This window comes from Salvelinus namaycush, chromosome 36, assembly GCF_016432855.1.
Source record: "Salvelinus namaycush isolate Seneca chromosome 36, SaNama_1.0, whole genome shotgun sequence".
Classification (NCBI taxonomy): domain Eukaryota; kingdom Metazoa; phylum Chordata; class Actinopteri; order Salmoniformes; family Salmonidae; genus Salvelinus; species Salvelinus namaycush.
The window spans coordinates 21246981-21260946 of NC_052342.1; the positions used below are offsets into that span (position 1 = coordinate 21246981).

Consider the following 13966-nt stretch of genomic DNA (forward strand, 5'->3'; position numbering starts at 1 on the left):
AGATGGTAGAGGTGATGCTTTTGAAAGCTTGGTCATGTTGGAGTCAGGAAAGACCAAGTAAAGTTTCATATAGCCAGTAGATATTACTCTATATCAATAATGACAGTAGATATCACTATATATCAATGATGACAGTAGATAACACTCTAGATCAATGATGCCAGTAGATATCACTATATAGCAATGATGACAGTAGATATCACTATATATCAATGATGACAGTAGATAACACTGTAGATCAATGATGCCAGTAGATATCACTATATAGCAATGATGACAGTAGACATCACTATATAGCAATGATGACAGTAGGTGGCACTGTATACCCATGACAGACATGGCAACCAACACTCTAAACTTCTAAATAGCTCAGTGCAGTTTTCCTTATTCAATGTTGTTCTGAGGGAACGTCTGAATTAATGTGATTGGTTGGATGAAAACTCAAGTCAGTGGGTGGAGCTTACAGCGACCTCAGAGTAAAAAAATAAAAAGCCCTGCTAGGAGACAGGTTGGTGGTAGCCTGGTGGAACTATGTTCACTATTCTGTTTCACTTCACACATCAGTTTGGTCTTTCTCCAATAGATGGGTGTTTGGAATAAGTTAGAAAATTGCCGATCCAATCAGAATCCTCTCAAAAACAATGGGTGGGTTTAGGGCAAAATCCTACGTTGCCAAACAATGTGCTTTGAAATGGGCTATCCTCTGATTGGTTGAAGATGATCTAATCACTGACAAGTTAGTTTGAATAATACCCCTCATTACAATAATAGGCTCAAACTGTTTCAATGAGGAGTAATGCCAGACTCATACAGTATGTAAAGTGAAATAGAATGGTGAACACGGCGATCAGGCTGGTTACACCAGGCAGTGTTGGAAAAAGTGCCAAATTGTCATAATCGAAAATTATTCAAGTATAAGTGAAAGTCACCCAGTAAAATAATACTTGATTAAAATGTTATAAGTATTTGGTTTTAAATATACTTAAGTATATTTGAGCAATTAAATTGACTTTGATACATTTACTTTTGATCAAAAGTGAAGGTGTAAATAATTCAAATTCCTTACATTAAGCAAAACAGACAGCACCATTTTCTTGTTTTTAATTTATTTATGGATAGCCAGGGGCACACTCCAACACCCAGACATAATTTACAAATGAAGCATGTGTGTTTAATGAGTCAGCCAGAGGAAGTAGGGATGACCAGGGATGTTCTCTTCATAAGTGAGTGAATTGGATCCTGCCTGCTAAGCATTCAAAATGTAACGAGTACTTTTGGGTGTCAGGGAAAAAGTATGGAGTAAAAAGTACATTATTTTCCTTAGGAATGTAGTGTTAGGTTCTTATTTTTCAGAGTAAATAACCCACGGACACTAGAGAAGCTTTAACCAAGTTTAATTCTTCCCAAAGGTTCGTTACAGCTGTAATTCAGACAGCAAAACATTTCTCACATCAGTTATATACCTCCTACTTAAGGGGAACTGACCTCACCCCTCATCTCCTGATCTCAACCACTCCTTCACCTAATCCACAGCTATTCATCTATCTTCCCTATATCAACACGTCAATCTCCTCTCCTTCATCAAACACATTCCAAAGCATTCTGGCTTGCTACAGACTCTTTCTATCCAAGGCTTCATCTTTATCATTTATTTAATATCTCAATGTTCAAAGTTTAGCCGATTCCGACAGTCCTTCCTCTTGAACAATAGCGTCCTAATGTTCACTTTACATAAACTTGGAAATGACTTAAATGTATAAACATGAATAAAAACAACGAACAAATGATTATAAAACATGAATTAAACTAACAAATGAACAAACAATAAACAGACAGTCACCACAAGGTGTACAAATTCAGAGACTTATGGCCTCCGAACTACGATCACACAACAAAATGCCATTCCAGCTGAATCTGCCGTCTCGTTCAATGGCAGATGGAGCAGCTTTTAGTTTCTCCACTTTCCCCTTCTGTTCCTAAGAGAGTAATAGCACAAGACTTGGAAAGCAACAAAAATACATAAAACATAACAGTATTAACAATGTGATAAGCTATGCATAATTATATGTGCATGAAAACCTAAGTCCAACCTAAAACCTAAAACCATGAAAACCTGAAACCATGACAATTCCTACTCTCTCTTCACCTGACTCTATGCCTCCAGGATACTTTCCTGCTGGGTTCCACAAAAACGAAAGCTCTAAAAAGCTTCCTCATGCTTTCACCCAGTCTTTCCCTTTAGGCCCCAGGTTCCGAGAGGTGTTCCCAAGTCATGTCATTTTCACTTTGTTCCCCATCTCCTCCATTTCACCTGATAGGCACGAACACCTGATATGCAAGTGCGTATCCCTAATCCACGTTACATCCTCTTGAGGGAACTCAGCACTGTATCTGCTTTTACATCAATGCCTTCAACATTTTGTTCAGAGTACAATGACCCCTCTCTCTATCCTCTATCATATGATGCATTAACCCATAAAGCAGCTAAACCCCAATCCAACTATGATGTTTATAGTAGTTCCCAGACACAACCCATCTGTATGTCTTACAGTGGAATCTAGTCTCTCTCTCGCTCCGCTTCCTGTGTCATGGTGTCATCCATCACCCATTATGCAGCTGGACATCACTTCATGTGAAAACTATGCACCCCCCAAGGAGAGACATGACGATCTTAACCACAGCAGGTACTGTTCCTGAGTAGTGTGCCTCTCAAACCAATGCTGGTCCAACACCTCCGCCTGGAGTCTCTTGATGTACACTCAATCTCCAGAATTCAGCCCGTGCCCTTGGTTATATCTTGGTTCCACCTGAGGATATACACACTGCAACACATGGGTTTTGTGGGTGGTTGTCTTCAGTCTTCGTGTGTCTGCACCAGACAGAACTGTTTCGGTTTTTCACATTTCTTGTTTTTGTATTTTGAGTGTTCACTTTTATTAAACAAGATGAACAATTACCTGCATATTGGTCCTCCGATCCTTCTAACTTCTCCTCGTTACATCAAGCCGTTACATCTCTCTGCCACATAAATGTTATCAGCGCTCCAGCCCCTCATCGTGCTTCAGCAATTCTCTCTCTCAGTATCCCAATCACAACGAAAACATTTTATAACTTATCCAAGGCTTCGTCTCTATCATTTATTTAATATCTCAATGTTCAAAGTTTAGCCGATTCCAACAGTAGTAAAGTAAAAGTTGTCAAAAATATAAATCATCAAATAGAGTACAGATACCCCCAAAAACGACTTAAGTAGTACTTTAAAGTATTTTTACTTAAGTACCTTACACAACTGCACCAGGCAAGGTTGGTGGTGGGTGATGGGGGTAACACGTGGGTTCCTTGTGCCTAAACTTAACCAATCACATTCATTTTCTGCCATTGAGGCAGATCTGCTCTTACAACAGGACGAATGGAATTGCTTGCTTGAACTCAACCAATCACATTTCTTGCCTAAACTTAAACTTTCACATTACTTTCTGCCTTCGAGATAGAGCTGCCCTGAACAAGATACTGAATAAGGAAAACTCTAATAGGCTCTAAATACCTCTTATGCTTTTAAATAAATTACTGTTTTAACGTACACATGAATATCCAACAGATTGTGAACAATTAACCATTTTATTTTTTTTGCAAGTAATTCAATCAACAGAGTGTAGAATACATGCCAGTCCACAGTCCTAAAGTCTTAATCATTCAAAATAGTAAATACAGACAATACCATAGTGATCATAAAAAAATAGGAAGATTTTTGAGTGAATAAACTTAATATTTCCACAATACTGGTAATAGCTGATGTCACTGACTACACTTACATAAACTTAAAGTTAGTAAGCTGTGAAAAGGGAAACCCTGATATAAAATCAACGTTGTGGTAAATACGATTTTATGAGCCACTTCTCTGTTTCTCCAATTTTTTCAAAACATACAGCATTATAATGACAATGAGGTAATCATGTTACATAAAATATGTTATTTTTGTGTGGTATTTTTCATTTTATTCACTACATCATTTACATTGAAAGGAAATATTTTCATAATTTGAAAATAGCAATCCAACATTTGCTCCTGTAATTCTGTTAAAACATTGAAATCAAATATATTCTACTGTAATTCTTTTTAAACAATAACATGTTATAATGTTTGCGTTGTCTGCCATTTTTTGGATTTGTTTGAATGGTCACTTAACTTTCACAAGACATAAAAACTGTTTTTGTTCTTATTTTTTTCTTCTTCTGTCGTATAGTACTGACTGGTGTGTATAGTACTGACTGGTGTGTATAGTACTGACTGGTGTGTATAGTACTGACTGGTGTGTATAGTACTGACTGGTGTGTATAGTACTGACTGGTGTGCATAGTACTGACTGGTGTGTATAGTACTGACTGGTGTGTATAGTACTGACTGGTGTGTATAGTACTGACTGGTGTGTATAGTACTGACTGGTGTGTATAGTACTGACTGGTGTGTATAGTACTGACTGGTGTGCATAGTACTGACTGGTGTGTATAGTACTGACTGGTGTGTATAGTACTGACTGGTGTGCATAGTACTGACTGGTGTGTATAGTACTGACTGGTGTGTATAGTACTGACTGGCGTGTATTGTACTGACTGGTGTGTATAGTACTGACTGGTGTGTATAGTACTGACTGGTGTGTATAGTACTGACTGGTGTGTATAGTAGTGACTGGTGTGTATAGTAGTGACTGGTGTGTATAGTAGTGACTGGTGTGTATAGCACTGACTGGTGTGTATAGTACTGACTGGTGTGTATAGTACTGACTGGTATGTATAGTACTGACTGGTGTGTATAGTACTGACTGGTGTGTATAGTACTGACTGGTGTGTATAGTACTGACTGGTGTGTATAGTACTGACTGGTGTGTATAGTACTGACTGGTGTGTATTGTACTGACTGGTATGTATAGTACTGACTGGTGTGTATAGGACTGACTGGTGTGTTTAGTAGTGACTGGTGTGTATAGTACTGCCTGGTGTGTATAGGACTGACTGGTGTGTATAGTACTGACTGGTGTGTATAGGACTGACTGGTGTGTATAGTACTGACTGGTGTGTATAGTACTGACTGGTGTGTATAGGACTGACTGGTGTGTATAGTACTGACTGGTGTGTATAGGACTGACTGGTGTGTATAGTACTGACTGGTGTGCATAGTACTGACTGGTGTGTATAGTACTGACTGGTGTGTATAGTACTGACTGGTGTGCATAGTACTGACTGGTGTGTATAGTACTGACTGGTGTGTATAGTACTGACTGGCGTGTATTGTACTGACTGGTGTGTATAGTACTGACTGGTGTGTATAGTACTGACTGGTGTGTATAGTACTGACTGGTGTGTATAGGACTGATTGGTGTGTATAGTAGTGACTGGTGTGTATAGTAGTGACTGGTGTGTATAGTACTGACTGGTGTGTATAGTACTGACTGGTGTGTATAGTACTGACTGGTATGTATAGTACTGACTGGTGTGTATAGTACTGACTGGTGTGTATAGTACTGACTGGTGTGTATTGTACTGACTGGTGTGTATTGTACTGACTGGTATGTATAGTACTGACTGGTGTGTATAGGACTGACTGGTGTGTTTAGTAGTGACTGGTGTGTATAGTACTGCCTGGTGTGTATAGGACTGACTGGTGTGTATAGTACTGACTGGTGTGTATAGGACTGACTGGTGTGTATAGTACTGACTGGTGTGTATAGTACTGACTGGTGTGTATAGGACTGACTGGTGTGTATAGTACTGACTGGTGTGTATAGGACTGACTGGTGTGTATAGTACTGACTGGTGTGTATAGTACTGACTGGTGTGTATAGGACTGACTGGTGTGTATAGTACTGACTGGTGTGTATAGGACTGACTGGTGTGTATAGGACTGACTGGTGTGTATAGTACTGACTGGTGTGTATAGGACTGACTGGTGTGTATAGTACTGACTGGTGTGTATAGTACTGCCTGGTGTGTATAGGACTGACTGGTGTGTATAGTACTGACTGGTGTGTATAGGACTGACTGGTGTGTATAGGACTGACTGGTGTGTATAGTACTGACTGGTGTGTATAGGACTGACTGGTGTGTATAGTACTGACTGGTGTGTATAGTACTAACTGGTGTGTATAGTACTGACTGGTGTGTATAGTACTGACTGGTGTGTATAGGACTGACTGGTGTGTATAGTACTGACTGGTGTGTATAGGACTGACTGGTGTGTATAGGACTGACTGGTGTGTATAGTACTGACTGGTGTGTATAGTACTGACTGGTGTGTATAGGACTGACTGGTGTGTATAGTACTGACTGGTGTGTATAGGACTGACTGGTGTGTATAGTACTGACTGGTGTGTATAGGACTGACTGGTGTGTATAGGACTGACTGGTGTGTATAGGACTGACTGGTGTGTATAGTACTGACTGGCGTGTATTGTACTGACTGGCGTGTATTGTACTGACTGGTGTGTATAGTACTGACTGGTGTGTATAGTACTGACTGGTGTGTATAGTAGTGACTGGTGTGTATAGTAGTGACTGGTGTGTATAGTAGTGACTGGTGTGTATAGCACTGACTGGTGTGTATAGTACTGACTGGTGTGTATAGTACTGACTGGTATGTATAGTACTGACTGGTGTGTATAGTACTGACTGGTGTGTATAGTACTGACTGGTGTGTATAGTACTGACTGGTGTGTATAGTACTGACTGGTGTGTATAGTACTGACTGGTGTGTATTGTACTGACTGGTATGTATAGTACTGACTGGTGTGTATAGGACTGACTGGTGTGTATAGGACTGATTGGTGTGTATAGTAGTGACTGGTGTGTATAGTAGTGACTGGTGTGTATAATACTGACTGGTGTGTATAGTACTGACTGGTGTGTATAGGACTTACTGTTGTGTATAGGACTGACTGGTGTGTATAATACTGACTGGTGTGTATAGTACTGACTGGTGTGTATAGTACTGACTGGTGTGTATAGGACTGACTGGTGTGTATAGGACTTACTGGTGTGTATAGTACTGACTGGTGTGTATAGTACTGACTGGTGTGTATAATACTGACTGGTGTGTATAGTACTGACTGGTGTGTATAGGACTGACTGGTGTGTATAGGACTTACTGGTGTGTATAGTACTGACTGGTGTGTATAGTAGTGACTGGTGTGTATAGTACTGACTGGTGTGTATAGTACTGACTGGTGTGTATAGTACTGACTGGTGTGTATAGTACTGACTGGTGTGTATAGTACTGACTGGTGTGTATAGGACTGACTGGTCTGTACAGTACTGACTGGTGTGTAGAGAAAACTATTGAAACACAGGTTGTGATCACCCTTAATTATTTATTTGTATACCTAGATTGCTCCTGCTACATATTTTCATTACTTAAGTTCAATTTCCTGTACCCCTTTGACATATATCTTACATTCTCCACACTACCTTTACTCTCCACAAAGACTTCTTTACAATCCACCCAGATTCCCTTACCCTTCTTAAGGACTGCTACAGCTGCTTTCTCTGCTGCCTCTCCTGGTGTCTCTGCATCTTTTGCTGCCGCAGCTCCAACTACCCCCCCTCCTATTGCTCCTACTAATGCTGCTGTCCCAGCAACAACTCCTGCAGCTATGCCTAACCCTGCACCCACTCCAATGCTTGCTCCGGTCTCCACCGTAACTACAGCTCCTCCTGCTGCTGCTCCTCCTGCTGCTCCTGCTGCTCCTCCTGCTGCTACTCCTCCTGCTACTCCTCCTGCTACTGCTGCTACTCCTCCTGCTGCTCCCGCTACTCCTCCTGCTACTCCTCCTGCTACTCCTCCTGCTACTACACCTGCTACTTTTGCTGCTGCTGCTGCTGCTACTTTTGTACTTAATTGTCCCATTTGCTTTGCAAGAAGTAAGAGTACTATTGCTAATGGCACTGCAACCCCAAGTAGAGCTCCTACCAATACACCTGTTGCTACCCCCGACAATTTGATCAGGAGTTTCTTTCTCGCGCTTTCCTTGGCTAGTTTTTCGATCTCTTCCTCTGACATCTGGCTGTTTGACTCTCTAAGACTCTCTTTCTCTGCTTGTATTAATCTCTCTGCCTCTTGGAGCATCTCGTTGGTGTAGCACCCTCCTCCGTTATCTCTCACCATCTTCTCTATGGTGTTGAGTAACTCTGTTACTTGGTACTGGTTGTTCCTGTACTCATCCTGCTGACTGTTGTTCCAGTATTTGTTGTCGATGACGTGACAGCGGCCCCCACATTTCTCCACAAGCTTGTTCAGTTTCATATTTGTTTTCACAAAATCCTGAATAGTTTTTCCTTCAGGAAGCTGGTCACCGTAAGTGAAGAGAACTGTGGCATATTTGAAGGCCTCTGGTGAAAAACATTCCTCAATTTTTGTAATGACTTGTTCCTCGTGGACTGTGTACCTGTCCACTCTAAGCACAATGAGAAAGGCATGTGGCCCCGGAGAACACTCTACAATACATCTCACTAGTTCAGGTTTCAGCTCCTCTTCAGGGATGTCTGTGTCAAAGAGTCCAGGTGTGTCTACAACAGTGAGTTTTCTTCCATCGATGATCTTGGTCTTTGCTTCGCACATGTGCGTTTCGGAGTTGGCTGAACAACCTATCTTGAACTCTTCCTTTCCTCCTCCAACGATGGTGTTTCCTGCACTGCTTTTGCCACTTCCCGTTTTCCCCAGCAGCACAATCCTCATTGGCTTTGACTCTATAGGGAGGAGGGGTTGTCATTATGACTTAAATGTATTTTTATGGACACACTGTACATATTGTTTATAGTAATATACATGTATAATCACAAACATCTCTAAAGGATCCCTGTGTCATTAATTAATAAATGAATTGGAAAATAATTGTATCTTCAATATTGCATTAAAGCTAGAGTCCTTAATTGAACCAATAATAAAGTGGTCACCTCTACTTTGGTAAACAGCTGAGGGATGAGCCTGGAGAAATGTAACCACTTTCAAATTCATAGACAGAGATACTATCTGACCAAAATGATAGTTTTAAAAATGTTTTGAGGTTAAACAGTATTTGTTCACGTTTACATTGTTTACAAACAGAGTAAAACAAGCATAACTATATATATTGAGTTCTGATGGGGTATGACAGGAGAATTACCTCATGAGACATAAGATATATATTTCAAGAATCAATGGGTACATATAATTAACTTAAAAGTCCAAAACTGTATGTATTAATTGCTGATTGCACCTTTAATGAAAATATGTGCTTAAAAGTTCATTAACAATAACTAGATCATGATAATCCAAGATTGCGTAGCAGTCAGGCGTCTTTGTCTTCGTCTTGTCGTGTCTCGTGTATATATATTTTTTTCTTCGCATATATATCGTATATATTTTTTAAAATATTTTTTAACCTCAACTTCAACATACTCTCCTGCAACCCGCCTCACACCATGTGGTATGGCTCTGCTATTTTCTTTACTTTAGAACCGGAACCCCCAACAGAAGCTAGCCAGCTAACTAGCTACTAGCTAGTAGTCAGTTAGCCACTGCTAGTGGTCATCAGCTAACCTTTAGCCCGGTCAACTCCTGCCAGTCTGCACAGCGCGATTCAACCCAGAGCATACCGGACTTATTTTTCTACACATCCTACTGCAAGCTCTGAACCTTTTCATCCGGATCATTGCAGCTAGCTAGCTGCTATCCGAGTGGCTACTCCTGGCTAAAGTCTCTGTCCCGAAGCAAGCACCAGTTAACCTGGAGCTAGCCTATGCTAGGCCTATCTCCCGGCTAGCCGAAGAGGACCATCAGCCACTCTTTTCAGCGAGCAGGCCTTTCTAATCGACCTGGCCGGGGTATCCTTAAATAAGCATGCCCCATTCAAGAAATTTAGAACCAGGAACAGATATAGCCCTTGGTTCTCTCCAGACCTGACTGCCCTTAACCAACACAAAAACATCCTATGGCGTTCTGCATTAGCATCGAACAGCCCCCGTGATATGCAACTTTTCAGGGAAGCTAGAAACCAATATACACAGGCAGTTAGAAAAGCCAAGGCTAGCTTTTTCAAGCAGAATTTTGCTTCCTGCAACACAAACTCAAAAAAGTTCTGGGACACTGTAAAGTGTATGGAGAATAAGAACATCTCCTCCCAGCTGCCCATTGCACTGAAGATAGGAAACACTGTCACCACCGATAAATCCCCTATAATTGAGAATTTCAATAAGCATTTTTCTACGGCTGGCCATGCTTTCCACCTGGCTACCCCTACCCCGGTCAACAACACTGCACCCCCCACAACTACTCGCCCAAGCCTTCCCCATTTCTCCTTCTCCAAAATCCAGTCAGCTGATGTTCTGAAAGAGCTGCAAAATCTTGACCCCTACAAATCAGCCGGGCTAGATAATCTGGACCCTTTCTTCCTAAAATTATCTGCTGAAATTGTTGCCACCCCTATTACTAGCCTGTTCAACCTCTCTTTCGTGTCGTCTGAGATTCCCAAAGATTGGAAAGCAGCTGCGGTCATCACTCTTGACCCAAACTGCTACAGACCTATATCTATCCTACCCTGCCTTTCTAAGGTCTTTGAAAGCCAAGTCAACAAACAGATTACCGACCATTTCGAATCCCACCATACCTTCTCCGCTATGCAATCTGGTATCAGAGCTGGTCATGGGTGCACCTCAGTGACGCTCAAGGTCCTAAACGATATGTTAACCGCCATCGATAAGAAACAATACTGTGCAGCCCTCTTCATTGACCTGGCCAAGGCTTTCGACTCCGTCAATCACCACATCCTCATCGGCAGACTCGACAGCCTTGGTTTCTCAAATGATTGCCTCGCCTGGTTCACCAACTACTTCTCTGATAGAGTTCAGTGTGTCAAATCGGAGGGTCTGTTGTCCGGGCCTCTGGGAGTCTCTATGGGGGTGCCACAGGGTTCAATTCTTGGACCGACTCTCTTCTCTGTATACATCAATGATGTCGCTCTTGCTGCTGGTGAGTCTCTGATCCACCTCTACGCAGACGACACCATTCTGTATACTTCTGGCCCTTCTTTGGACACTGTGTTAAATAACCCTCCAGGCGAGCTTCAATGCCATACAACTCTCCTTCCGTGGCCTCCAATTGCTCTTAAATACAAGTAAAACTAAATGCATGCTCTTCAACCGATCGCTGCCTGCACTTGCCCGCCTGTCCAACATCACTACTCTGGACGGCTCTGCCTTAGAATATGTGGACAACTACAAATACCTAGGTGTCTGGTTAGACTGTAAACTCTCCTTCCAGACTCACATCAAACATCTCCAATCCAAAGTTAAATCTAGAATTGGCTTCCCATTCCGCAACAAAGCATCCTTCGTTCATACTGCCAAACATACCCTTGTAAAACTGACCATCCTACCAATCCTCGACTTCGGTGATGTCATTTACAGAATAGCCTCCAATACCCTACCAAATAAATTGGATGCAGTCTATCACAGTGCCATCCGTTTTGTCACCAAAGCCCCATATACTACCCACCACTGCGACCTGTACACTCTCGTTGGCTGGCCCTCGCTTCATACTCGTCGCCAAACCCACTGGCTCCAGGTCATCTATAAGTCTTTGCTAGGTAAAGCCCCGCCTTATCTCAGCTCACTGGTCACCATAGCAGCACCCACCCGTAGCACGCGCTCCAGCAGGTATATTTCACTGGTCACCCCAAAGCCAATTCCTCCTTGTTTATTCCATGTGTAACTGTGTGTTTTTGTTTGTGACGCACTGCTTTGCTTTATCTTGACCAGGTCGCAGTTGTAAATGAGAACTTGTTCTCAACTAGCCTACCTGTTAAATAAAGGTGAAATAAAAATATATCAATAAATATATGAATCAACTAAACTACATGACACAATTACTAACAGAACTACAAGCAATGAATAAGAAGATACTCTCCATGCTTGTCGTCAAGTGTTTTTCTGTTTGAGGAAACGTGACTATTGGTTTGATCCACAAGAGTGAAGGAACATAGGAGCTCTCTAAGCAACTTCTCTGTCTTTCTGTTATATTGTATCTAAAGTTTAAATTCAGAGAAAATGTCCAACTTTGTTAACTAAATGGATCTTCCTTGATTCTCTATAAAGTATCTCTATGGTGAGATGACTCTGGTACATTTCTCATTTGTAGCAGAATAAATATATGTGATAATCTCAGGATTAAACTTTAAGGTGACTTTCTGGCATCATCAAATTATATTATCTACTTCCCCAGATTCATATGAACTCGTGGATACTTTTTTAAATATATATGCGTCAAATATGAAGGAAGTTAATAGGTCGTTTTGCAACCCAATGCTAACAAGTGTTAGTGAAATGACTGGAAGTCTACAGGAACGTCCCATAGAATTCCAGTCATTGCACTAACGCTACATAGCAAAAAAAGTGAATCTAACTCTGGGGAAGTAGATAAAGGGCCTCATTGCCAAAAGCCCAAACTATCCCTATAAAATGAGGGATAGACGTAAATGAATCAATAATCACATTAAATAAATAATACTCTTCTGAAATGACTTTGTCAAAGCAACAACATAACTAGTGCTTTAATGATGGTGAAAACTTGGAGAAATGTTGGGGTTAAATGCATTAAAATCTTCCTAAGTCACAGAGGGTGCACGGAGGAACATGTCAAAATGCACTTTTGCAAGTCTTTAGTCATACAAGTCAGATTTATTGAATTCTCCAAGTGGTCTATATTAAAGGGCACTTCATTTAACATAACAGGCTTTTAAAATTAATTATTGGTGCTCAACTTACATGGAATTACCTTTAAAGCTGTTGAGATTAAATAACCTTTTGCATGTATTGTTTAGAGGAAATACTGTTGAGATTGGAATATTTAAAAAAATCTACATTCATAAAGTACTAATGATTAACCAATTGAATTTAATGTTTATAAAGAGTAAACATTTCATGGTTACATTCATGGTGGATCCCAGTTTTTGTCTGAGCATGTAACGGCTTCATTTGATGAGAGCACATGGCTAATGGAGTTTGTTTGAGCTGAAGTGAAACCTTTAAGAAAACGGACGCATCACTTCCTTGTGCCCCTTTTTGTTTTCTTGGTTTGGTTTGGATGTTTGTCTGACGATTTTAACTTGCATGGTTTTTAGAGTAAAAAGTTAGAGTCAATTATGTTTCTGGAAACAAAGCAATTGAACATAATAGATAAACCAGAATGTGTTGAAACATAATCATTAAAAAACATATAAATGTTTATATTAAAGTATTTTGTTGTTGGCCTCTAATTCACTCTGCTTGCCCAACCCAAATCTAAAACCTGCCACTTTTCCAACTTTTCACATTATAACCACCTGCACCTAGTTCATTAAGTCAAGGACTCCATAGTCTAGAAGTCAGTAATCTAAAGATAAGCAATAGTGCAGAAAGAGCCTAGTCCTGATTTAATTAAAGCTCTGACCAGGAAACCACCCCATAATATAATCTAAAATAAAAAAAAATGTTATATTTAACAGGCACTCACCAGACAATAAAGCCATCTTCTCATGAAGACAAGTATCCTCTTCTCAAATGACAGAATGTGAACTTAAAACAATCTATAGAGCTATGAGGAAGCAATGGCGTTTTGAAACCTTCATGTGCTATGTCGAATGTGCCAAAATAAATGTAAAGAATCTCCCCCCCTACACATGGCTGCACGTGTCATGACAGGAAGATGTTCCTTGCCCTCTGCCTTCGTTCACTCCGCTTCACAGATCTGAGACAACTTGTAAGGTGTAAGCAATAGCTCCATCTAGTTTCCACCATATTGCTTTCCCATATCCAGTCCTATCAGATCTGTGAAGGGGAGTAAATGAGAACAGAGGGGAGGGAACATCTTCCTGGAATGACACGCAGCCATTGTCTCTTGGTCTCTCTGTAGTTCACCATAACTACTTGACATGTCATACAGTAACACTGACCTTGATTGTATG

General features: G+C 40.8%; 1 protein-coding gene across 1 annotated transcript; it reads right to left on the reverse strand.

Annotated features, from left to right (window-relative positions):
- Window positions 1-1856: 1856 nt before the first annotated feature.
- LOC120030472 (GTPase IMAP family member 1-like) lies at window positions 1857-13638 on the reverse strand. The gene is made up of 3 exons (XM_038975886.1): window positions 13516-13638; window positions 7444-8735; window positions 1857-1976 (listed from the first exon to the last, which is right to left on the reverse strand). The coding sequence occupies exons 1-3, from the start codon at window positions 13529-13531 to the stop codon at window positions 1857-1859; spliced, it is 1428 nt and encodes a 475-aa protein (XP_038831814.1). The 5' UTR covers window positions 13532-13638.
- Window positions 13639-13966: the final 328 nt, after the last annotated feature.